At 39.1% G+C, this 27,798-nt stretch overlaps 1 protein-coding gene across 1 annotated transcript in view; it reads right to left on the bottom strand.

Annotated features, from left to right (window-relative positions):
- The window catches only part of dmgdh (dimethylglycine dehydrogenase), a 133,793-nt gene that overhangs the window by 7,409 nt on the left and 98,586 nt on the right, over positions 1-27,798 (bottom strand). The window contains exons 12-13 of the mRNA XM_048258942.1: positions 27,048-27,265; positions 20,064-20,221 (exon numbers count right to left, since the gene is read on the bottom strand). Of these exons, the coding sequence (XP_048114899.1) occupies positions 20,064-20,221; positions 27,048-27,265 (376 nt within the window). The remainder of the gene's footprint in view (positions 1-20,063; positions 20,222-27,047; positions 27,266-27,798) is intronic.

Genomic DNA, 27,798 nt, shown 5'->3' with positions numbered 1-27,798 from the left:
TGAGAGAGAAGTGGGTCTCCGTAGTACACCATATTACCAACCGTCATGAGTGGCCTGGGAACAGGCACTACCACAAATGTCTAAACGAGCCCCTTGATGAGGCAGCCCCTTGAAAAGGGAAGCTGTGGCTGAAACCAGGATCTGTTGCACACAACAGTCTTGTGATGACTGTGACAGACAAGTGGCTTTTAAAAGACTTGGATCACTTAACAGAGTGCGTCCACACAACAACACTAGAGGTATGATCAAGTATAGACATTGAATATCATAAGTAGGCATGATTTCCATTGCTGGGTGTAATTCAATTGTAATTGTTCTCATTTCAAATTATATTTTGTTTAAGGTGTATCACTCCATGTACAACCCCAAAACAGAAAAAGTTGGGACGTTGTGTAAAATGCAAATAAAAACAGAATGTCACAATATACAGGTCTTGTAAACCCATATTTAGCAGCAAAAAGGACATAGACAACATGTCAAATGTTGAAAATGAAAATTTGGACTATTTCATGGAAAGTATGTGTTAATCTTGAATTTGATGCCAGCAACATGTTTCAAAAAAAGTTGGGACGGGAGCATGTTTACCACTGTGCTGCTTCACCTCTTAATTTAACACAATTCTGTGAATGTTTAGGAACTGAGGAGACCATTTGTTACAGTTTTGATAATGAAATGTTGTCCAATTACTCCCCGACATAGGATTTCAGTTGCTCCACAGTATGGGGTATTCTTAGTCTTGCTTTCCATTCCATTATGCACCCAATTTGACAAATCTGGACTGCAGACAGGCCATCTTAGCACCTGGACTCTTCCTCTATGGAGAAATACTATTTAAATATGTGCAGAATTCATTTTGCCATTGTTTTCCTGAAATATTCAAGGTCGTCCCTGGAAAAGACATTGCCTGGATGGCAGTATATTTTGCTCAAAACCTGTATACATAATTCAGAATTGATTGTGCTTTGCCAAATGCGCAAGATGCCCATGCTGTAGGCATTATTGCTCCTCCACACCGTCATAGATGTTGGGTTTCAAACTGAGCACTAAAACAAGTTGAATAGGTTGGATACTTGGATAGGCCCTCTCCTCTTTAGCCCAGATGAGTCCATGATTTCCAAAAAGAATGGCAAACTTTGATTGGTCTAACCACAGGACCTTTTTTCACATTACCTCAGTCCATTTTAAACAAGCTTAGGCCCAGATAAGAGGGTGGTATTTTCTGTATCATGTCTCAATACAATTTTAGCTGTTACAATTTTGGCTGCAGTTTTTGAATTGATTATCAAACTGGGCACATAGACAATGGTTATCAGAGGTTTTCCTGAGCCCATACAATGACAGGTCTGGAAACAGGTCTGGTGTTGATGCAGTGCCATCCGAGGTCCAAAAGACCACGGCCATCCAATTTCTCTGGATTCTCTGAATGTTTTAATAATATTATGTCCTGTAGATGATGAACTCCCTAAATACGTCACAATTTCATGTTAAGAAGCATTAAAATGCCATTGTTTCATCATTTGCACACAGGTTTACACAGAGGGATGAATACCCCCTACGTCTTTACTTTTAAGAGACCCTGCCTCTCTGTGATGCTCTTTTTCATACCCAATCGTGTTGCCAGTTACCCTAATTAGTTGTGAAATATTCTTTCTTTCATTTTCTTTATCATTACACAACTTTTCCAGCTTTTTGTTACCCCCGTCCCAACTTTTCTGAAACATGTTGCTGGTATCAAATTCAAAATTAACAAAATTTTCCATGAAATAGTCAAATTGTCATTTTCAACATTTGATATGTTGTCTGTGTCCTTTTTGCAACTAAATATGAGTTTAAGATTTGCAGATTATTACATTCTGTTGTTATTCACATTTTACACAACGTCCCAACTTTTTCTGTTTTGGGGTTGTATCTGAAATACCTCCCAAAGAGAACGCATTTTGGATATGATGTTATGGTTCATGCCTCTATGCTTGCTGCCTTGGATCATAACAACAATGTGAACAAGGAACAGGTGAGTGTAATCATTCCCAGTCATTGCACAGTATTTTGCACTATGTGACATCAGTCTGTTTCTAGTGAAACAAGGTTAATGATGTCATCAGTACATCATCAGTATTTTGTATGCTTAACATGCATTGCCAAACTCCTGGTTCACTATTGCTGGGTTTAACACGATGATGACAGATTATTGATGGCAAGCAGCTCTAATAGTACTTGCTTGTCTGCTATATACTATTCCATGCCTTTTGGAGCTGTACCATTTTCTGAGAGAAACTGATAGATCCTGCTAGCCAGAATAAATAGCAGACATATCTTCTGTGTGTGATTCCATTTACACAACACGACCACTTAACGATTGTCTTTTTTCTTATTTTCCCTTTTTGTTTTTGAATAGGCCGTTTATCAAGATGGGGAGACCGTTGGTGAACCCATATTCAAAATCGCTTGGAGCAAAGTCCACAAGACCTTCAGAGCAAAACCTGTGATGATAGAAAAGGACTACAGCTACATGACTGCCATGATGGAAGATGTTCTCTCCTGTGATTACGATCCAAACCAGGCAGTGGACATGAGTTTCAACCAAAGACACGTAATGGCTCCACAGGTGACACTGTCAAGATCACAGATCTTTTTGCAATCATTGCAGTATTCACACTTCAAATAGCTGTAAATCTCTTGCACATTTGTTTGTTTATTCAGTTTTCAATGATGCAAACCTGTATTTATAAATATCTAAACCTGTATGGAAGAATATTAGACTCAAAAGTTTTGTACGTGTGTATCACGTTTTGAAACTGTAGAAATAATTTGTAACTGTAAAAATCATCTGTACAAGTAATTGTCAAATATAATTGTACAAATATGCCCTACACTTACAAATCTGTTCTACAGGTACGGATCGGTTTTACAGCTACAAATCATCCTACACTTTCCAATATTTTACCATTACAAACATATTCTACAATTACAAATCAATATTCTACGCACAAAAAGTTGTCCTAAAGTTACAAATCTTTTTTTTGCAGGTGCACAGACTTTTGCACCACCTTAGGGATAAGAAGCGTCTCATGTATTGTGTGTGTGTGTATTAGGATTTGTAACTGTAAAACTAATTTGTGATTTAACAAAAAAATAACATGAACGATTTTAAGTATTACTCATATGTCCTTCACTTACAAATATATTCCACAGGTACTAAACCTTCCATAGTTCACTATTTATTTACGCTATTTTTGATAGTTTTAGTGTTATTCTTAGTCCTTTTTACTGCTTCTAAGTCAGCTGATGTCATTGACATTTGTCCATTGGGAGCTTGCTATGGCTAGCTTTTGCCCTAGCTGGGCATCGGACATCCTTCCATCTATCCGTGAGCGGTGCAGCACTTCACTGTCTGGTCGAGGGGATCTCTCGGGACAGCTAGACCTAGGCTACTCTGCGAAAGACCTGCCGTGGCCGCCGAGCTGTTGCTGACCTGCGAGCTGCCATGCCAACTGCAGACTAACTGGGCCTCTGACATCCTTCCATCCATCCGTGAACAGTGTACTTCACTGTCTGGTCGAGGGGATCTCTCGGGACAGCTGGACCTAGGCTGGCTACTCTGTGAAAGATCTGCCGTGGCCGTCGAGCTGTTGCTGACCTGCGAGCTGCCTTGCCAACTGCAAACTTACGTTAACGGTGAAGAGCTGCAATCTCACGGAGCAACAAACGGTCGCTGTTAAGTCCACCACCATTGCGGATCTACACGATCGCCCAGTACTTTGAACTGTGCTTCCAGTCATCTCCAGACTGCGGTCTACAAGGCCTAGCTTCTAACGTTAACGTTATCTCCAGACTGCCCATGAATTCACCGGGTTGGTCAGTTGCTAAAGAACTTTGTTGGCATTGCATCGGTTGTGAAGACACAGCTCTGTGCGCAGTTTTCACGGATCATCATTGCCCTTGGACATTTTCAGCTGGTTTGGAAATTGGACTAATTTTAATCACTTTTCCCCCTTTTTAAATATATTTTCTTTTTTTATTTGTTTTGTTGTCTGTCTTGTATGTCATGGTGTCACGGGTACGCTGGCGAATACGACGCCCCGTCCGGCATTTTTGGTATTTGTTATTTTTTAAATGTAGGGCCTATTTGTCATGTCATGGGTACGCTGGCGACTACGCCGCTCCATCCGGCATCTTTTGTCTTGTTGTTATGTGTCTTGTTTGTGGAGCGCTTTGGGTTTCACTATGTGCATGTTAAATGCACTTTAAAAATAGAGAAAGAATTGCAAAGCTATTCTGCCATTACGAATCTCTGCCGCTCGCACAAGTATTTTCTGCAAGTATACAGATACTTTTGAGACTGTTCTGGCACTTCCTGTTGAATAGCCAGTGGCGATGCTCAGGTTTGGCTAGCCAATCAGGAATCTAAGTTCACTAACCAATCACAGAGTCAGGAGGTAGCGCACCCCACCCCACGTGGGTTGAAGAGGATCGACTGTCAGAAGAACGAGGATGTTATGCTCACAATGGTGCACACGGGAGACATGCTGGCAAACAATATAGCTTACATGGGATTAATTCAACACCGATACATGGAATTTGCTTGTCTTGTGATCTATCTGAAAATGACGTTAATTAAAATGAGTCTACTTCCTTCTGTGAACTGTCCAATATTCTAAGCAGATTCATGAGCCACACAGTGAATGTAGGCTAATAAAAAAGATAATCACCGGTGTATAATAGGCTATAGGCTACTTGTCACTGGCTTTCTTTCGGGGCAGAAGTACTGTATGTCCATGTCGTGTACTGTATGTGTCGAAAACTAGCATAGTTACCTAATAATAAGGTAAATATATATTAGTTTATGCCACGAGTGGCCAGCTATTGTGAGAGAAAATTAAGACCAGGCCTATTTGCTCCGGAAAACTTAAATTGTGCTGTGGATTGTCATGACAGAGAAGTCTTAGTATGTTAAGCTTAGGTCAACAGATCAATGGAGAGAAGTTTGTCATCATGACAGCATCACCGATTCTCTTTAGAGTTTAGACCATCATGGAGTTTACGTGTAGCCTAGAAATCTAGACGCGCCCATAGTTAAGTTAGCTAAGTAGCATGGTTAGCATAGTTAACATTTCTAACATAGTTAGCAATTACATTTGCTGCCAGGGCTAGTCTAGCAACTTTCCATTGGCTTGTGAGCTCCATAAATCGAATAAATCAGGCCAATGAAATCGTGTATAGAGTTGTTAGGTGGGCTTAACATAATGATTGATGGCAGAGTTGCAACGGTTTGGCTTGAATTCCCTGCTACTTGAAAACAAATTAGATGGATGTTGCTGTTGGCGAACAGTGTGACACGAGTTAAGCTTTTATTAAAGTTGGCAAACTAAGCTTTTATTAAGTTGGCAAACTAGCTCCGCTGGTGGGAAACGCATGGGACTCATAGCGCTGCCGCTGTCCTATTGCGTGCAGAGGGAATTTGAAAGACAACTGATTATCCCGCCCCTCGGACTGAGCACTGCGAATGGTGAGTGCCCAGACCCTACATTTTAATGTGGGTCTGGCTCGTCAGGCTAGTTTACGTGCACAGCGCAAGCACACACCACCCACCCAACACAACCCACCCACTTTGGTACACACTCCTGGCTCTGTGATTGGTTAGTGAACTTAGATTCCTGATTGGCTAGCCAAACCTGAGCATCGCCATTGGCTATTCAACAGGAAGTGCCAGAACAGTCTCAAAAGTATTCGTATACTTGAAGAAAATACTTGTGCAAGCGGCAGAGATTTGTAATGGCAGAATAGTTTCGTAATTGAAAAACAACAACTGTGGAAGGTTTAGTACCTGTGGAATATATTTGTAAGTATAATAATAATAATAATAATAATAATAATAACTTCAATTTATATAGCGCCTTTCAAGATACCCAAGGTCGCTTTACAAGAGTGGGAGTAGGGGTTTAGGGAGGGTAGGCAAGAGAGAAGAGGTGTGTTTTGAGGTGCTTTTGGAACTGTGTCAGAGAAGTGGTGGAACTGATAGGAGGGGGCAGGGTGTTCCAAAGGGTAGGGGCAATTGCACAGAAAGCCCTGCCACCAAAGGTCTTGAGTCTGGTGCGGGGAGTGGAGAGTAAGTCCTTGCTGGTGGAGCGCAGGGACCGTGACTGGGTGTACGGGTGGAGGAGGTCAGTGATGTACTTGGGTGCCAGTGAGTGAAGTGATTTGTAGGTGAGGAGGAGGATTTTGTAGCTGATGCGTTGTTTGATTGGCAGCCAGTGGAGTTTCTTAAGGATGGGGGTGATATGCTGCCAGGGCTTGGTGTGGGTTAACACCCTGGCAGCTGAGTTCTGGACATACTGCAATCTGTCTAGGGCTTTGTTGGGCAGCCCAGACAGGACACCATTGCAGTAGTCCAGACGGGAGGTGACAAATGCATGAATGAGAGTTTCGGTGACTGAGTCGGTGAGTGACTTGAAATGTTACGGAGGTGAAAGAAGGCAGTTTTGGTGATGCTCTGGATGTGGAAACTGAATGAGAGTGTGGAGTCCATAATGACGCCCAGGTTCCGCACTTTGGGAGATGGGGCAGCCGTCGATGACCAGGGTGAGGTCTCCAACCTTCCTGAGCAGTGGTGCTGGGGCCACCACCATGAGCTCGGTCTTGTTGGTGTTGAGTTTCAGAAGGTTGTTGGTCATCCAGGTTTTGATATCATGCAGACAGTTGTTGAGTTGTATTGGTGGGAGTTGTGAGGAGGGCTTGGTGGTGACATACAGTTGGGTGTCGTCTGCATAACAGTGGAAACTGAGTCCATGGTTGCGGATGATCTGACCGAGGGGGAGCAAGTAGATGGTAAAGAGGAGGGGGCCAAGGACAGATCCCTGGGGGACGCCATGGTTAACTGTTGCAGTGGTGGAGTAGGAGCCTTGCAGAGTGATGTATTGTTTACGGGTGGAGAGGTAAGACTGGAACCAAGAGAGAGCAGTGTCGGTAAGGCCGATGAGCTCAGAGAGACGGGAGAGGAGGATGGAGTGGGAAATGGTATTGAAGGCAGCAGAGAGGTCGAGGAGGATGAGGATGGAAACAAGGCCGTTGTCTGCAGCAATCAGGAGGTCGTTTGTTATTTTGATGAGGGCGGTTTCGGTGCTATGATGGGGTCTGAAGCCCGATTGGAGAGGTTCAAAGAGCTCATGGTGGGACATGTGATGTTGTAGCTGGGCAGCCACTGCTCTTTCCAAGATCTTGCTCAGGAACGGAAGGTTGGAGATCGGACGGTAGTTGTTGGGGTCATCTGGGTCCAGGCCTGTCTTTTTGAGTGTTGGGGTCACGGCTGCCAACTTAAAGCTGGAGGGTACCACACCAGAGCCAAGTGAGGCGTTGATGATGTCAACCACCGGGGGGCAAATGGTGGGGAGACAGGCCTTCACAAGGGTCGTGGGTAGTGGATCCAGACTGCAGGATGAAGTCCCGGCTTTGGTCAAGAGGTCGAGGACTTGATCAGCATCCAACAGGGAGAAGGTGGAGAGGCGGCGCTGTGGTGGGCAGGCAGAAGGATGGTACATGTCCTGCCGAGGTAGTGTGGCCGGCGGGGAGGGTGTGGATGCCTGGAGCTGCCAGTGGATGATGGCCACTTTCTGGTGGAAAAAGTCCAGGAACCTGGAGCAGAGGTCAGCGGCATCAGAGGGTTGCGGAGCGTCGGGAGGGTCAAGAAGGCGGTTGATGGTGGAGAAAAGCATTTTCGGATGCTTTTGTTGGCTGTTTATAAGTGTGGAGTAATGGAGTGTTTTTGCCTGGGTGAGAGCCTCTTTGTAGCACTTGATGTGGTCTCTGTAGGCTTCGAGGTGGACAGTGAGGCCGGATCTTTTGTGAAGCCTCTCAAGCCGGCGCCCCATGGACTTAAGCCTCCGCAGCTCTGGGGTAAACCAGGGAGCGGGGCAGGTGTAGGAGACCAGTTTGGTGGTGAGTGGAGCAACAGAGTCGAGGCTGAGGGCACTGTTATAGTGTTCCACCAAGCCGTCGGCAGTGCGGTATAAGTATAAGTATAGTATAGTATAAGTAAGTATATATACTCTTTTGAGGGAAATTTGGTCTCTGCATTTATCCATTTCCGTGAAATAGTGAAACACACAGCACACAGTGAGGTGAAGCACACACTAATCCCAGCGCAGTGAGCTGCCTGCAACAGCGGCACTCGGGGAGCAGTGAGGGGTTAGGTGCCTTGCTCAAGGGCACTTCAGCCGTGCCTACTGGTCGGGGTTCGAACCGGCAACCCTTCGAAGTGCTAACCAGTAGGCCACGGCTGCCCCAAAGTGAAGGACATATGAGTAATACTTAAAATCGTTCTTGTTATTTTTTTGTTAAATCACAAATCATTTTTACAGTTACAAATCCTGATACACACACAATACATATGAGACGCTTCTTATCCCTAAGGTGGTGCAAAAGTCTGTGCACCTGCAGAAAAGATTTGTAACTGTAGGACAACTTTTTGTACGTAGAATATTGATTTGTAATTGTAGAATATATTTGTAATGGTAAAATATTTTTAACTGTAGGATGATTTATAGCTGTAAAACCGATTTCTTACCGTAGAATAGATTTGTAAGTGTAGGGCATATTTGTGATGGTGACAATTACTTGTACAGATCATTTTTACAGTTACAAATAATTTCTACTGTTTCAAAATGTGAGATACACACTTTTGAGTCTAATATTCTTCCATAAAATAACACCATGCCAATCTCTAGGTATGGTGAAGGGTATGTGATGGGAGGGATCAGGGAGCGTTGACCAAATGATAAATACATATTGTGTACACTTTTTCTCCACTGACATTGCCGTTGTCAGTAGTTTATTATTATTATAGTGGATGGAATCAACTATCTTGAAATCTCCTGGCTTCTTATTACAGTGAAAATGCACTGTATTGTTCTTCCTAGGCAACTTCTTCTTATTACAGTGCATGAAAATGCACTGTACTGTTCTTCCTAGGCAACTTCTACTTCTTATTATTATTATTCCGCTTACCACTTTTTCCGTACCCAATTTCTCTTGAACAGTTTAACTTAGAAACTTCATTCAAACTTTGTAACGTAGGTCTTCAAACAGATCGGGTTGGTATGACTTTTCAACTTTGAAACTTTTATACTTTTTAAACTATTAAAGAAAAACTTTTTAAAAATCCCCATAGACTTAACATTGCGACATTGTGACATCTTAATACGGCCGTTAAGCAATTAGAATCCTATGGCAGGTGTTCAGGCCACCTGGATCAACTGCCAGTCTCAGGCTTTAAGCATACAAACTGGCCCTATTAAGACTACACATCCTGTTCAACTGCTTCCTCTGCCAAAAACTGTTTCAAAATAAAAGTCCTCACTACAATATTTCACTAGTAAACAATTTAACCCTTTAAACTACTGAACTTTTTAACTGTTCAGCCATTGTAACTGTTACTTGTCATCAACTATGAGCGTCTCATTTTAGGGGCTACATGGTTCTAAGGCCAGATTCGTAGACCGGTTGCGTCATAGTAGCGCGACTAGTGCTGTCCCATTTCGTGGGCTCCTTCGAATTCGGCCGACAAATCCACCCTTCTTTTTCCCGAAACGGAGTGCGCATCAGGTGTATGCTTCGCGGCCTACCTGTTCCCCCAAGATTCGATACGTTTATGACGTTTCATTCAAGACATGGCGAGACAGTCGGCAGAGCCTACACATGTAAACATTTAATAAACGGTTTAATAACATTTAAAATGATCGAGTTTCAATGTGATCTATGGTTAAGCTATGTAGCCGATTTCCGTATCAAACCTAAATTTAGAACCACTTTCTAAATAAATCTGTTCAAACATTTCAAATTGAAATGATTTATCAACAAGTCATATTAATGCTCAGATATGATCACTGGTCAGTAGTCTATTAGGCCTACTATATTTTCCACGACTTAGGCTACTAGAAGACCGTTGTGGGATAATTTTTATTTTTCTCATTGAATGTTTAGTATACCTTATATACATGTAGTGAAATCTAATTGTCATCTCCTTACTCTGACCCTTGTGTTTTCTGAAACTCCTATGTTAGAATGTTTAGTTAAATTAACCCCTGTGTCACCGAACTGTGGGTAACCCTCAGGATGGGGGGTCGTAAACATTTCTTATCTCTGTTAAAATACCAGATGGTGATCACTGGAGGGTGACAACTTGTGATTTTCCATGGGTGTGGGGTAACATGCTCCCGGCGTCGTGAATAAAGCTGCAGTCTCACACCAGTTGTCTTGGATTAATTTTGACCACACCGTTAAACAACACGTTTAAAGACTAGTTGATGGCATTTTGCATAAAGGCTATAATTAGTTCAAGGGAGGATTACATACACCAAAGGTTTATTAAAGCGTCTGTTTGTGACATCTAGCTTACGGACGGATAATAACAAATTAATTTTGATAAATTATTAATTTGTCCATTAGCAAAGCAGCAAATACAATTTCATCAGTTCAAATGAACTAATGTGTTTGAACCGCAGCCTGACACACACGATGCCGCTGTAGATCACAACATAGTTTTCGCGAGGTGTAGCCTAACATAGCCAGTAAGCCTAAAGCAAGTCTGATTACTAACATTGTAAATGTGCATTAAGAAAATAGCCTACTATATCGATCTATTTTATGTGGCAAAGGCATGTGGTCATGATGCTTTGTGCATGATCGAGATAATGAAAGACATCTAGCCCTACGCAGCACAACAAGAGATGAAAACCTCTGCTAAATGGATGCTCATCAGAACCACAAAGATATTTGTCAACGTTGCAGTTGGAAAAACGTATCGGTCTACAAGCCAGGTCAGTTAACAAGTAAGATGAAGTGCAATATGATGCATTCAATCAGCTATGTCTGCAAACGACCATTAGCTACAGTCACCACCCTAAGTTACTCAACCGATCACAGCTGTCTGGCTATAGGCTACGTTATCCTGCCGTCCTAGCCATGTCAGCAATCAGAGAAAGAAATTACGCTGCCCATGCCCACCTACCTCTTTAATGTTTGGTTTTAACCAGGCTAGAAAGAAAAGGCCAAGGCTACTCACATGAATATGCTCCAACTCCTTTTGAAATCGCCATCTCTTGAAAAGTAAAGCGACACTTGTGTGATTGCTTTTTAGCCGGTGGGTGAACAAATTATTTAAAATTGGAGATGGACGAGGCAGGCAAAGGCTATATGGGCATGTACCCTCCCATCACATTTTTGACTAGTCTTATAATAAATTAATATTGACAGATGCTGCAATTAATTCCTTGATAACGTTTCTTGCATTGTAGCCTGAATGTTGTTCTTAGGATAAGTGTCTGCTAAATTAATCAATGTAAACATGCTAAATGATAGGGAAAGGAGCAGCAGCTAAAACAAAACTCAATCCTTTTAGTTTGGAAGGACTTGCATAATTGTATATCTTTTTAATAATTCAAATAGATTGATGATTGCTCTCACTCAGTTAGCCTAGTTCATATTATTGTAACCTATACATAAAATGTAACACATTGATCTGAAAGGATGCTTTTCACGAACAGTTAGAAAGATCAGTATGCCTACTCGGGCTAATGACGTAACAGATCCATTCTTTTAGGCTAGACCGTCCCATTTAAAAAAACGTTGGTCCAGCTAGGTCCGGTCTATGCGGTCACAGAAGACCAGTGCTAGGTAGCACGAATGCTCCGAAGGATCCGGCCCCTGAAATGAGACACGCCCTATGACTCCTACCCACTGTAGCTAGTTAGCATGTTAGCATTTTTAGCAAAACTGCTAAAAATGATTAGCTAAGTAACATGGTTAGCATAGTTAGCATGTTAACATTGTTAGCATGCTAGTTAGCATTTTTAGTAAAACTGCTAAAAATGATTAGCTAAGTTAGCCAAGTAACATGGTTATCATGTTAGTTAGCATAACTGCTAAAAATGATTAGCTAGGTTAGCTAAGTCATATGGTTAGCATAGTTAACATGTTAACATTGTTAGCATGCTAGTTAACATAGTTAGCATAACTACTAAAAAATATTAGCTAGGTTAACTAAGTCACATAATTAGCATAGTTAGCATGTTAGCATAGTTAACTACTAAGCTAGGTTAGCTAAGTCACATGGTTAACATGCTAGCATGTTTAGCAAAACTGTTAGAAAACGTTAGTTAAGTTAGCTAAGTAGCATGGTTAGCATAGTTAGCATCGCTAACATAGTTAGCATGTTTATCAAAACTGCTAGAAAACGTTAGCTAAGTTAGCTAAGTAGCATGGTTAGCATTGCTAGCACTGCTATAAAACATTAGCTAAGTAGCATGGTTAGCATAGTTAAAAATCTTTGCATAACTGCTAGCAAACATCAGAGCCATTCCAACTTTCAGTTATCGTCAAATATCTATCTATACACAGCCATTAAACTATTTGAATATCAACATTCATTAAACTGCTAGAAAACGTTAGCTAAGTAGTATGGTTAGCATTGCTAACATAGTTAGCATGTTTATCAAAACTGCTAGAAAACGCTAAGTTACATGGTTAGCATAGTTAAAAGTCTTTGAATATCAACATTCATTAAACTTCCAGTCTGTCAACAACTTTTAAACTATTTACCTTCAACTTTTAAACGGTCTACTTTTAAACTATCATAAAACTATCTATTAAACTACTTTTAAACTATCTACTGTCTATCAACAACTTTTAAACCATCTACATTCAGCTTTTAAACAGTCTACTTTTAAACTATCAACTTTTATTAAGCTATGCAACCACCATGTCTATCCTAGCATCACCGTAGTAACCATCTCTGTATTATCGGTTTTAACTATACATGATATTTTACATCACAACTTTAGCATTTTCATGCACTGGTAATTCCTTGGAATTGCATTTCTAGTTCTTCTTCTTATAACCTTTTCTTTTTACCTTTTCAAGAACGAATGCGACTCTAACGGCTTAACGTACAGACATGTTGAAATAACCGCTCTGAAGGTCTGGAGTGGAGCAAGAGAGTTATTATTTCAGATTTTTTAAAAAGTTTATACTTTTTGAGAAATAGGGGATTAAAAAGCTAATTTTTCCCCCATAGACTTGAATGGCTGTGATGTCATAATGGCCTAAAGCCAGCTGCGCTCGTTAGGCTCCCAGAGTAGTTCCCGGGCTAATCAGAACACTGGCACAGGTGTCACCTGTGAATCCAACTGTCTCCGCTTCTAATGCATACAATCTGGCGCTCCCTAAAACTACACATTCCGTAATTAACTTGTGCACATGTGCAGTAGCGTTCTCCTTGCGTCATTGATTCCTATAGGCCACTTCACGCTTTCAACCATCCTCTTGAAGAAAGTTTAAGTTCTTGTTGTCTGGTTCGTCCAACAAACGACGACGAAACGGACGTTTTCCTACCACACCCAATGTAAGTTACAATTCATTTGTGTTTTTTATTCGAATGGAGTGTGTGAAGTCTGTTTAAAATGACTCGGCTAATCAAGTAAGCAAGCAAGCTGGCATTAGCTTCAAACTTAGCCTGGCGGGCCATCCTATATCATTGAAATGTATAGTCTGGAATCGAACCATTCACCTCGCTTAATCCAAGGGGCGGGCAGAGAATTGTCTTTCAAACTGCCTAGGCATGCCATAGGCCAGCGCTTATGACCATATCCGTATCCGGGTCGGCAAAACGGCAAATACATCCTTCTTCGAAAGTAATGACTTAAGTGCATTGTGTTGCTCAACTTTCAAAGAAAAGCACAAGTCCAACTCCTCTAGTGTTAATTTTGTCACCTATTTTTTATTTAGTCTTAGTCTTAGTCTTGTGACGAAATGTCCTTTTAAGTCTTTGTCGTATTTAGTCATTCAAATATCATTTTTTTTTTTTGTTAGTCAAGTTTTAGTCAACTAAAAGTCTCTGGTCATTTATAGTCTAGTTTTAGTCAAAAGAAAACTAAAGCTATCTTAGTCTCAGTCAGTTTTAGTCAAAACATTTTAGTCTTTTTTATTTATTTCTGATTACCATTTCAGTCAAATAGTGTTTCACACATCTCAATTTTCTAACAATATTGTGTGTCCACAGGGCTACTCGACTGTTATAATTACTCATTCTGATTTTTTTTTTGTTCAGTACATGCACAGGTAAGTCGAGCTACAGTTATAGCTCGGCTGGGATTTGGCCATAGACAGTAAAAGATTTGACTGGACCACTGTCATGATCTTCATAGACCAGTGTTTCACAAAGTGTGGTCCGGGGACCACTGGTGGTCCGCAAGCTATCCCAAGTGGTCCATGAGCAGACGTGGTAAAATATAATATAGATGAGTTGTTTGCAATATTGAACCAACTGTTCTACAACACTGTCTATGTCAGATATGCCAGTTTAAATCATATTAATCCTCTGACACAATTAAACAAAGTGCAAAGACAATAAGCAAGGTGGTTCAGTGAGTATTGTGTAGGCTAATATACTGCTAGGTCTATTTTTTTTTTTTAGCTAGGTGGTCCGTGTGTTTCTTTTTTATTGATTAGTTAAGTGGTCCTTCATCTGAAAAAGTTTGAGAAACACTGTCTTGGACCCAAGTATGAATGTTTTACTCCGCCACGCTAGATGGCGATATGCTCAAACGCTAACACAAACTCTCAATCTTAGCTAACTTGCTAGCTTAACTTTCCATATTAGCTTACTTGCTAGCAAACTTTGCATCATCAGTGTAACTAGTTAAATAGTTGACATTACTTGCTGAAAATTTTTGTATGGACATTCTGGGGGATGTTAATTTGTATATGTATGAGAGAAGCTTCAACTTCTGGGTATGTAGCATTGTGGCATAAAGCCTAACTCCTAAATCTCCGGTGTTCTTGTTCCATGTAGTTTCCTGCTGCAGCCACAGGGTTGCAGCAACAGCATGTAGACTAGCCTACAGGAAAGCTGCTGCGCATGAACCATGAACTCATTCGGAATATTTTGAAAAGGTAACAGCTATTCTGTCTTCTCATTTGGTAGACGAAAATGGAAGAGAAATTTTATCTTAGTTTTTATTTCATGCAAAACATTTTAGTCTCTTTTTTAGGTCAACAATAATGCATCTTAAGATAGTCTTAGTCAGTGTTTTAGGACATTAGTGCAGTCTCGTCATCGTCTCGTCTTAGTCATGTAAAAAAAGGTTGTTGACGAACATTTTTCCTCTTGTCTCGTCTGACGAAATTAACACTAAACTCCTCTAAAGTAAGACTGTCGTTATCCTGTTAAGCCCGCCTTAAGACTCTCTAACAAAATAGAGTGCTGTGATTGGATGAAGTCCACGGCGTCAGCCAATAGAAATCCCTATGGTTTGATACTAGACGTACAGGCTGAGCAAATTAATTTGCCGCCGCTAGGGTGCGTCTAGATTTCTAGGCTACTTCAAACTTGTAGCTTAGCAACATACTCATAGATGCTACGTCTAGAGAGGACGTTAAATTTAACTCTAGCTAGTTCGGTAATAATAGTTTACATACATTAAGCGATTACCGAGGATGCAGTAGTTAAGTTATATTACATTAGCTAGACCTCGGTAACGTTTCTAGGTTTGCGGCTGTGTGCAGTGCTAAGCCTTCACATTCAAATTGTCAGCCGCCTTTCCGATAGCTGGCCTGACGGAAATTACCTTCTATGGCAAACAGTCACTGGCTGAAACTTAGCCATATTGCTATACTGAATGGATGGCAGGAAAGCACAACACACGTGAATTTCTAGATGAAGAGTGAATAAATGCACTTGCTTAACTGATAACAAGTTGTCAATGGTTATTTATGCAAGCTTGTGTAGCCTAAACCAGACATACCTAGGCCTAGCCAAATTTATCCTGGCTGTAGATAAAGCAGGATATGAATTTCCCAATATTTTGCCAGATTAGGCTAATAGTGGTTTACTGAGGTTTAATATAAATTGAAATACCATTGAAATCACATTGATCTTTAGTTTGGTTGTACTTTCAACATTGTTTCAATATTCATTGTAGTGGAAATACCATTGAAATTCCGTTGATATGTAGTTCGAATTTCAACGTTGCTTCAATATTAATGAAGGGTGCAAAAGTGATGCAGTATCAATGTTGCAGTGCGGCGTTGATTCAATGATTTTAACATTGACAAAGTAGCCTAATGTTGATTTAACATACTGTAGATTCAATGACATTGTTATCTGGGTGCAGAATGAGCAGTCATCAACACCAACTGAAAGCCCCGTTTAGCAGGAAGCCTATTGCATTGCATACAATTAGGCTTTCTCTGAACTATATTTTCCAAAGGCCAGCTTTCGTGCTTGTGCCACAACTTCAGAACAGCTTGACGTAGGCTACATGCTTCAAATTTGGTGTAAACATTTGTATGGACTCAATGAGGAAGTCAAGTGTCAAGGTCAAACCCACCTTGAGTGTGATATCTCAATGCCAGACACACAAGGTTTTTTGGTAAGAGGGTTAGTATGAACTCAAAGATTAAGCAATTCAATGTTTTTTTTTTCAGGAATCTCCCCACCAACATTAAACCAGCAGCTTTTCATCCACTATTGTAATTACTCTGGCATTACATTTCTAGTTTCAAGTTTGGAATGCAGAATCTGGTGTTCAACCTAGGTTTGGTAGCTACAGCCAGAAATACTTTGGAGAAAATCTATCACAACAGTTGGCAGGCATTTCGGTCGAAATTTCAGCCTCGCCTTCAGCTGCTCTAACTACTACTCCGTCGTCTTTTCACCAAGTACATATTCCTGTACAGCAGGAGCCAAAGACAAATTGTTGGCTTTGTTATAAAAACAATAAATTACATACAGGTAATAACACTAAAGTAGCTTGTATGGCCCGGAGTGTAGCGGTAGGTTTTTTTTGGTAAACAAAATTGCTGTCAGATTTGGCATTCTGCAGAAGGGGATGCATTTCGTAATGAGTCATAGGTCTTCTGTGTTCAACCTTCAGGTTCCCCACCCTACCTTTCCCTATCCTCCTCTGTGTGTGTGGGTGTGAGTTTGTGTGTATATGTGTGTATGTGTTTATTCTCAACAGGCTTGTTCTATGTAATCCACTTTCAAGTGTTTAGAACACATTGATTTTTGAGTGATGTTGAAGTTGATTGTATTCCTAGCTTTTCATAAATAATAATACATTTTATGTATGTATATAATTTTCATATTATACTGATTTATATAAGGAAGTTGTATCTGTTAAATCAAATGTATTTTATGTCTCCGAAATGATCTTTTTGTACAGACAAATTTTTGACTGTAGTATTTGCTTATATACAAATAAATGGTTTATTTTTATGGACCAAATAAATCTAAACCATTGTGTCTGACTTCATTATTAGTTTTTATGCATACTTTTATGTTGTTGGTGAGAAAGAGAAAGTGAATTCTGTCAACATTCTAAATCCAGTTTCCTGCATTTTTTTACACTGATCACTACATTTTTGAAAGGTTAATGATATTCCAATTCAGTCTTTTTTGTTAAATAGCCCACAACTTGCTGAACATGTCATAAATCTAGAAATATGATGTATATGATATATGAAATATGATGAAAATTATTTTTTATATGAATGAAATGAAAGTTTAATGAATTTTGGTATACATTTAGAGGATTAGAGGATTTTCAAAGACTATTCATTACTATATCAACATTACCATATGTATTTTACATCATTGAATATAACTGATCCTTCTGATTACAATGATATGTATATCCCATTGATGGTATGTATTATACTCAAGAAAGAAGGTTTTTTGTGTAAGGTCATCCCGCACCAAAAATGGAATGTTCGGCGCGGGCACTAAAGGGTTAAACTATCTATCTGCGTCCATTTTAAGGTTTTAAACATACAATCTGGCTCTCTTAAGACTACAGATCCTGATCAACTGTTTCCTCTGCCCACAACTGTCTCAAAATAAAAGTCCTCATTACAATAATTCACTATTAAATAATGTAACTATTTAAACTATCCAACTTTTTAACTGTTCAGCCATTCCAACTGTCAGTTGTCATCACCTATGACTCCCGCCAGCTGTTTCCTCTTTCCTCAACTGTATCAAAATAAAAATCCTCACTACAATAATTCACTATTAAATAATTTTACCATGTAAACTACTCAACTATTTAACTGTTCAGCCATTCTAACTGTCAGTTATCATCAACTATGACTCCTTTGACTCCAGCCAACTGTTTCCTCTGCCCACAACTGTTTCCGAATAAAAATTAGTTTTTGCATTTTATGTTAATATATTTTTGTTGCATTTTCATGCACTGGTAATTCATCGGAATTACAATTTCTAGTTTATTAATTTTTTTGGGTGGCGGAAGTGTGTACCGCCCCGTTCCGCCCCACTTTAACCCCTGGTTGCAGCCTAAGTTATAAAGTTTTGACTCATAAATGACTAGATTCACCCAGAAAGGCTACATGCCGTTTTGCGCTGTGTTGAAGAAACGCTCGCTGTGAATTGACATAAAAGTTTCTATGACCCGTCATCTCATAGTACTGTCTGCTCACTCGGTTCCTTCAGTTGACTTGTGGAGTTGTTGTTGCCTATGAACAAACTCCTTGTTGTAGCCTAAGCTATTAAGCTTTTGGCAGCTAATATCAATGTTGCAAGAGGTTTGAGTGTGACACTATTTATCATTTTAGATTTATTTGTTGTAGTTCCCGTTGACCAGTGGGGGAGGAAGTACTGAAACTCAGTACTTAAGTAAAAGTACAAATAAGCAGATAAATATTTACTTTAGTAAAAGTAAAAATACCACAATGACAACCCTACTTAAGTAAAAGTAAAAAAGTACCTGCTTTTAAATGTACTTTAAGTATTAAAAGTAAAAGTATTTGCGTAATGATTTATTCTCTTAATATCTATATTCTAATAAAAAAATCAGTATGGGCTGTGGCATTTTAATTAAGCTAGTTTTAGGTTATACTAGACTAGATAGTTTTAAGCTAATTGTGCTTACCACCATCTGTGGCCCAGTTTACATTCTGACTTACAATTCTAGAGACTGTAATTCTGGTTATCTACTAGCGTGATCTGCTAAGTAAAATATCATTCAGCAAAACATGACACTGAACGGGGTAGACAAGGGAAACGTCCGGTGGATCTTAATGCCAATTCTGCTGGTCCAGATTGAACAGAAAAGATGTTGAGAAGGTGTCTTTATGATAAGGTTCATTTTCACTTGCGCAGATGCGCATAGACATTGAATGAGTGCTCACATTACTACCCCGTAGGCTATGCCTCTTTAATCACACACAATATAGATATAGCATTATGTGCATTATTTCCACAATATTCATATTCTCATGTTTTAATGATCACGATTACCACCAAACTGGTATATCGCGACACCCCTAGTGTCTTCACATAACCCTGTCTCGCAGGTTTATGTACAATTCTCTCGACCTCATGGCTTGGTTTTCACTCTGATATACACCATTAACTGTGAGACCTTATATTGACAGTTGCCTCTCCTAATAATGCCCAATGAATTCATAGGCACTGGTGGATTCCAATCAAGTTCTAGAAGCATCTCATTGATATGAGCCCATTGATAAAAGTAGGCTAGGACCATTGATAAAAGTAGGATGCACCAGAGCTCAATTGCAAGCGTCATAACAAAGTGTCTGAATACTTATGTAAATGGAATATTCTTTCAGTCTTTTATGTTTTATAGATTTACAGAATACTCCACAACTGTTTTGTGGACTATTGGAGCATTGTGTGTAGATTGATGAGAAAAAATGAATTTAAATCTATTTTATGATGAGTATGAAACATAATGTCAACATCAGAGAACAAGATGAAATACTGTACGTCGTCGTTCATCCATTTCATAACCCCTTTTAATGTAGAATTAAAATATGTTGTTTTTTCACACAATATGGCAACCCCAGAAATTACTTTGCAATTCCCATGGGGGTTCTTACCACCAGGTTGAGAACCAATTTTAACATAAATGTTATAACAATAACACCATGTCTTTTTATTTCTATTTCATTCATGTGTGTGTTCACATTTATAACTTCATAGATTTCAGGGGTGAGAGGAATTAGAAATATGTAGTTTTTGCAAAACTAACCTCAGCTCCCCAGCCTCTGAAGCCCTTCTCCAGCCTGAGGGAGTTCATGGCATAGGTCCCAAAATTGTCAATGCCGTCCTCTTTGCCAGCATCCATGATAGCTTTGTAAACAGAGGCCATGTTCTGCATATCTATGTATAGCTCCCAACCAAGCTCCCCTAGAACAAAAATGTAACACACACTGTATAAATTGCAAAATACACACCAGCATGCAACAGACGTGAGTGCACCCCTTTACAATATAATTAACATTTCAAATCATTAAAAATTTGATCAGTATCTGCATTGCTTCTTACTTGAACAAATGTCAGTACCCCCCCCCCATGCAATTTGCCCAACACCTTTTTGTATTCCTACACACATTCATACAAACTCACTTGTAATTTTATGTTCATGAAATTAGCTTGACTGAAAATAACGGTAAAATGGTATATATGTTTCAAACGGTGTCCTCAGTTCTCAGGGCTATCACAGGGCTATTGACCTGGGCCCCTCTAGCCTTGAGGTCAAATATTATAACTATAACTAAGACTTGTAAACTACTTCTGTTAAACTGTTAAGCTGTTTGTATCTTTCAGGGAGATACTAGTCTGGAGCACCATAATTCACTAACCTATCCATCAGACTCCAAAAAGGGCCAGCCAATCGCGACGAGAGGGGATGACGCTATAGTCTCAAAATTGAAAGTGGCTGTAGTAAATGGTAGTAGCATGTGTAAGAATGTGTACATGTTTTTACAGCAAAGGTAGACCTATATACATTGTTTCCTGACTGCTAATGCGGTTTATTGTCAGTTTGTAAAGTTTAGGCGAAGAAGGAAGTTACGTTAAATCCTTGTGATTGGTTAGGCTGTACAAAGTTAACACAAAGTCTATGCCTGTCACCATGCTAGTTTTGGAAACGTTTCCAGATTGTGTTTGCAAATAGGATACTTTGGTAATGTGTGGCAATATTTGAGGTCTCAACAAGGAATACACAATAAGATAATAAGGATAAAGCTAGGTGTGATTGCATTTTTTGGTAATTCTCATGACTAAAACGGTATGTGGGGTAGCTAGTTGGAACAGAAACATCTGGGTCTGTACTTCTGGGTGAAAGTATGTGCAAGCATTTGTAGAGCAACATTTTTTTTTAACGATATCACATTGGGAAGCTTTTTTTTCATTAACATTATAGTCATGTATGAAAATATAATGTAGCCTGTATTAACATGGGTATAGAATGGTGTCAGATGTTGCACTAATGTTTAATTTTCGTCTATATTGTTATAAAAATGTTTACACCTTAATTTGTCTAATTCTGAGAAATCTAGCTTGCCCTGGCTTCTAAGAGTCGCCACTCGCCAGTGATGAAGGTTAGAACAAATTCTGAGATGGTGCAGAACAACTTTATCTTATTTGACAGGGAATAGCCCAGATTTCAGTTATACAACAAAGATGTTCACTACTTGTTCTGCTGGTTGGGGATTTCTCACGGTGGCGAATCAACAATCAAACCACTTGCAGTTAACGCAGGCCACCTTAACTGGCCTGCGTTGTGTATATATATATATATATATATATATATATATATACGGTATACATAGGTAGGCCTATATGAGCGAACTGGACGTTTTTACAATCTTTAAATGCCGTAAATCCTCAAATTATGGTCGGGTTCTATTATTTACTTAGGCTGCACAAAGCACAGGGCTTTATTTAGGGCATGCTTAATCGAGGAAGGCCTTTATTTCTACGTTTTATTATGAGGCATGCATTTCGTTTGGAGCGGCATACCAGCGGTAGGCTATCAAAAGCATACGATTTTCGGTTTGGTTTGAGATTTAATTACAGTGCATGAAAATGCACTGTTCTGTTATCCGAAGTCGTCGTCTTATTATTATTACAGTGCATGAAAATGCACTGTACTGTTCTTCCTAGGCAACTTCTTGTTATTACAGTGCATGAAAATGCACTGTACTGTTCTTCCAAGGCAACTTCAACAACTTCTTCTTCCGCTTACCACTTTTTCCGTACGCAATTTCTCTTGAACAGTTTAACTTAGAAACTTCATTCAAACGTTGTAACGTAGGTCTTCAAACAGATCAGGTTGGTATGTCTTTTCAACTTTGAAACTTTTATACTTTTTAAACTATTATAGAAAAACTTTTTAAAAATCCCCATAGACTTAACATCGCCGATTATGACATCATAATACGGCCGTTAAGCAATTAGAATCCTATGGCAGGTGTTCAGGCCACCTGGATCAACTGCCAGTCTCAGGCTTTAAGCATACAAACTGGCCCTATTAAGACTACACATCCTGTTCAACTGCTTCCTCTGCCAAAAACTGTTTCAAAATAAAAGTCCTCACTACAATATTTCACTGTTAAACAATTTAACCCTTTAAACTACTGAACTTTTTAACTGTTCAGCCATTGTAACTGTTACTTGTCATCAACTATGACTCCTACCCACTGTAGCTAGTTAGCTAAGTTAGCTAAGTAACATGGTTAGCATAGTTAGCATGCTAGCATGTTAACATGCTAATTAGCATTTTTAACAAAACTGCTAAAAACGATTAGCTAAGTTAGCTAAGTAACATGGTTAGCATAGTTAGCATGCTAGCATATTAGCATGCTAGTTAGCATTTTTAACAAAACTGCTAAAAATGATTAGCTAAGTTAGCTAAGTAACGTGGTTAGCATAGTTAGCATGCTAGCGTGTTTACATGCTAGTTAGCATAGTAACTTGGTTAACATTATTATCTTTGTTAACATAGTTAGCATAACTGCTAGCAAACATTAGAGCCATTCCAACTGTCAGTTATCGTCAACTATCTACCTAAATAATTTAACCATTTAAACTATCCACCTATTTAACTGTTCAGTCATTCCAACTATATTAAACCTCATTTACTTAGCAACCAATATAGTTTGTTTTTACTCTGTATGATATTTTACATCATATTTTTGCATTTTCATGCACTGTATTTCCTTCAGGAAATGCTTTTCTAGTTATTATTATTCTTCCCACCAAATTTCTGCGTCTAATTCAGCTTCAACCGTTTAACGTAGAAACTTCGTTCAAACTTTGTAACGTAGGTCTTGAAAAGGAGACTTGAGGAATGTATTTTTCACTTTTGTAAACTTTATACTTTTTGAGATATTAATAAAAAACAAGCTTATTTTCCCCCATAGACTTTGTATGGGGACTATGACATCATAATGGGCTAATTAACTTGATTTGCACCTATATCAACTTCCAGCTGCTCAACTAGGTCCCATCAAAAAGCTAGTTAAACTGATTGCACCTGTATCAACTGTTTTCTGCTCAATTAAGCCAACTCTCTCTGTTTATCTCCATTCTACAAGGATATAAGGCACATTCAATCCAACTTTCTATTCATTCATCCTCTTCAAACCATTCACTCATCTCCACATTAAACTATCCCATCAACATCCATTAAACAATCTGCCTATCAACATCCATTCAACTTTCTGTCTATCAACATCCATTACACTATCTACATTTAACTTTTAAACTATATACTCTGTCTCAGGCTTTAAACATACAATCTGGCTCTACAGATCCTGTTCAACTATTTCCTCTGCCCACAACTGTTTCAAAATAAATGTCCTTACTACAATAATTCACTATTAAATAATTTAGCTATTTAAACTACTCAACTATTTAACTGTTCAGCCATTTCAACTGTCAGTTGTTATCAACTATGACTTCTGCCAACTGTTATCAAATAAAAGTTTGTTTTGCATTTTATGTTAATAATACAGTATGTTTATATTTTCATGCGCTGGTAATTTCTTCGAAATTACATTTTCTAGTTTACTTTTGGACTGTTTGATGATATTGCTAAATGTTGGGACTGATAGGCACTGAAATCTGGGAGGTATTTGAAGGTTCACTATTAACGTTTCATAGTTGAAAGAGTGTCGGGATTTCCACCCACTGTGTTTATTGCGAGAGGCAGTCGCTTATTCATTCATTGACCGTGTGCCGGAAACCTTATTGCGCATAGCCAAGTAGGCCTAGCTTTTGCCTACGGCAGCCTAAATTGAGGTATTTTTTTAATTATGCATTATTTAGCCTACTGTTTTTTTAATTAAATTTGTAGGCTGGAATGCCTCGCAGCAACAATTGTGTTTAAATGTAAGGCTTCAGGCTCTGGCAAGCTCAGAAGGGGACGGCAAGCTACTGGTAGCTTGAGAGCGACCTGTTGAGACCCATTAGGACAACGACTTTTCATTGGCAACAGTATTAAACCAACCAACAATATAACATATTAAGAAGAGCTCTTTAATTTCATTGAGTTAAATCGAAACAATGTCTTTTAGTGCTCGTGGACTGATAGACTGATAGGTACTGGCAGTTATAATCCCTGCCATAATTTGAGGATTTAAAGGTAGGATATGGCTCCGAATCGTGTGATGCGTCCGAACAGCAGCATCTGGTGGTTGAATGTCATCACGCTATCCATCATCGTTCGTTGTTGTTTTGCACTTTCTTTTGCACTTCAGTGTTGTATAGTTTGTATAGTGTTTGTTAAAATTGCACACATTAATTCACATTATTTGTATACTGTTGTATATTTTGCTACTGTTATTTTGATGAATAATTGTTATACATAATTTTATAAATAATTGTTAAATGTGGTACAGTAGTCTATGCACAAACAAATCCCCCCACCCCCCCTCATCCCCTGACTAAATGGACTATATGCCACAGAAGGTTGTTTCATCCAGCACATTTAGTTCCGGTGGAGCGTCAGCAATGTCATCTTTTATATTATGCTCCTTTCGTGTTCACTCAGACACTAAACATGCCAAACAGCGCAACTCTTTATTCAGTTTTGACACACACATAAATCCTTTAGCTTTTTGCTCATTCACTCAGTGTATCACCCAACTTGGTCTGTGTTAACAGATAAGCTAAAACATAACAGGTGATGGTCAATTGGAAATGTTTGTGCTGACTGAAAAGCCTTCCAGCAAGTGTGTGGCATTTTGGCAATTTCCGGCGAAGATGGATGTGGATGGCCTTGCTTTATGTGTACCGTATTTTCCTGACTATAAGTCACACTTCTTTCACGGTTTGGCTGTTCCTAATTATAATTGAACATGTTTTTAAATGTTAATTCATATTAACTGACATGAACCCTACATGAAACTTTACTGTCTACAGCCGCGAGAGTGCTGCTAGCACTCAAATGCACAAGTTCTGTGCACTTTCAGTCAGAGATTAGTCCTTGCACTATGCCTGAAACACACGTGCATACCTAAATCCTCAAATTATGGCCAGGATTCTATTTATAGCCGGGCCTCAGATTCGGACAAATAAAGGCCAGCAATAATTGCCTACATTGTTTCGATTTAACTCATAAAAGAGCTCTTCTTAATATTTTATATTGTTGGTTGGTTTAATATTGTTACCAATTAAAAATCATTGTCCTACACCATGAGTCTCCAACACGTCGCTCTCAAGCTACCAGTCGCTTGCTGCCCCTTCTGAGCTTGCCAGAGGCTGATGCAGTAACCCATACAAACACAATTGTTGCTGCCAGGCATCAGCCTACGAATTTTATAAAAAAGTAAATCACACTTAATTAAAAAAAATGTAGGCCATCGTAGACCTCTTTGGCTATATGGAATAAGGTTTACACATTCCATAAATGAAATCGGATGTCTCGCAATAAGCGGATGGAAATCCTGACTTTTACCTACTTTTAACTACATGAAACTTAATAGTGAACCATCAAATACCCCACAGATTTCAGTGGTCATCAGTCCCGATATTTAGCAATATAATCAAACAGTCCAAACGTAAATTAAATCCCAAATCGAACATCTTCTGCTTTTGATAGCCTACCGGTTTGCCACTCCAAAAGAAAAGTAGGCCTATGTCTATCAATAAAACACACCACGTAAGAAATAAAGGCCTAACTGCCTCGAATACAAGCCTGCCCCAAATAAAGGTGCTGTGCTTTGCGCAGCATTAATAAAAGACCCCATAATTTGAGGATTTACGATAATCTGTCTCCTAAACATTCATCACCCTTTATCCAGACATGCATGAAAACATTTGAAAACAAAACTCACTGCCATAGGCTTTTGGCTAACCCTATGTAATATTTGATCGCTGTTTTCCTACAAATGATTTTCAAAAGAAGAAGGGTTCACTGGCCTGTTCTTCTTCAGTGAGTTTTTTTAGCAGTTTGCAAACGGAGTGCATTATCACCACCATCTGCTGGACTGAGGTGTAACGGCAAGTGTACCCTTCAGCCTCGTAATGGCCGCTGGGTGAATAAGGCGAATAGGCCCTACCCTACCCGCAATCCCGCGCTGAAATTTAAGCCCTTTATTTTTCTTTTTTTCTCTCGCTCTCTCGCCCATAATGCTTGATTGCATTGCATTCTCCATATTTTTAGCTAAATTTTCATGTACCACATCAGCATTTTTGTTCAGTGAATCTTTTGTGTAAATTGTTTTACAATTAGCGTCTGGCCCTCCTTGGCAGCCTTCAGGCTTGCCTCAGCTTGCCACTATCGTCTTCATTTACATTCCCGGTAGAATTCTCAATATTTTTGGCCTCTATGTGTCCAGTTACATAGTCTGTCTGTTTTTGGTCTTGGATTTTGTGAAATAATTTATTTTAGCTAAATTTCTAAATAAATGTGACTTATAGTCTGGTGCGACTTATCTATGTTTTTTTCCTGTTCATGATGCATTTTTTGACTGATGAGATTTATACTCAGGAGCGACTTATAGTCCGGAAAATAGGGTAATTTATAATTGCTTTAAAGATTTTATGTAAAGCTTATGCTTATGCTTTTTCTGATTTTATGTAAAGCCAACCTGACAATTAGTTGCCATGGAATTATTTCCAGAGATTAACTATTACCAGAACGAAAGTAGATGAACCACTAAAGTGGTTCAGGGAGTGTTCAGGGGACATGTACATGTGTGAATATCCATCACTCTTACTCTACCTGTGTAGGATATCCGGATGGCTCTGAGGGTAATCCCAGCAAGCTGCATTGATTTGCAATGTAAAAACTTAAAACCTGCGTCGCTCATGTCTTCATTTGTCAGCTTTTGAAGGACTTTTCTGGCACAGGGTCCAGCCACTCCTATGACCCCCACACTGTCTGTTATGTTAGAGATGTCCACATCATAACCACCATCTGCTGCCTTTTGTTCAATCCACCTATGAGATAGATAGTTAGAGAATGTTTGGTAATGAATGTAACCTCACTCCTCAGAAGGAGAACATGTTAGTCTAATCAATGGAAAGTCATTCATTGTTAAGTAGTAATTAAATAAGATAGCACACAGAATTCCACACATAAACACATAAAGATTTCAAAATGGTAATATATAGAATACAGGGTTTCAAATAGGGTTTAAATAGATTACTAATATATTTTAAATAAAATATCAAGAATTATTTATGCAGTCAAATTAAATAGTTTAATATATGTTGCTAGAATAATATGTTTTATTCTTCCCACTGACAACTTAATAAATTGTACAGAATAACATATGACTTGCGTAGAGGGAATGAATTATATTGAATGTTAAAATAAATATATGTTTTGTATTTAAAAGGAATCTTTGAATGTGGTGTGTTGTCTTGGGGTGAGTCATTGAACTGTGGTCTAGCAGTAACTATATCAAGCTCCTCAGAACTTAGAGTCCTAGAATCTTAGACTGTTCCCGCACAAGCACAGGCTCCTCCCT

The sequence above is a fragment of the Alosa alosa genome, chromosome 12 (assembly GCF_017589495.1).
Source record: "Alosa alosa isolate M-15738 ecotype Scorff River chromosome 12, AALO_Geno_1.1, whole genome shotgun sequence".
Taxonomy (NCBI): Eukaryota; Metazoa; Chordata; class Actinopteri; order Clupeiformes; family Clupeidae; genus Alosa; species Alosa alosa.
This window is presented reverse-complemented; position numbering and strand designations above follow the sequence as displayed.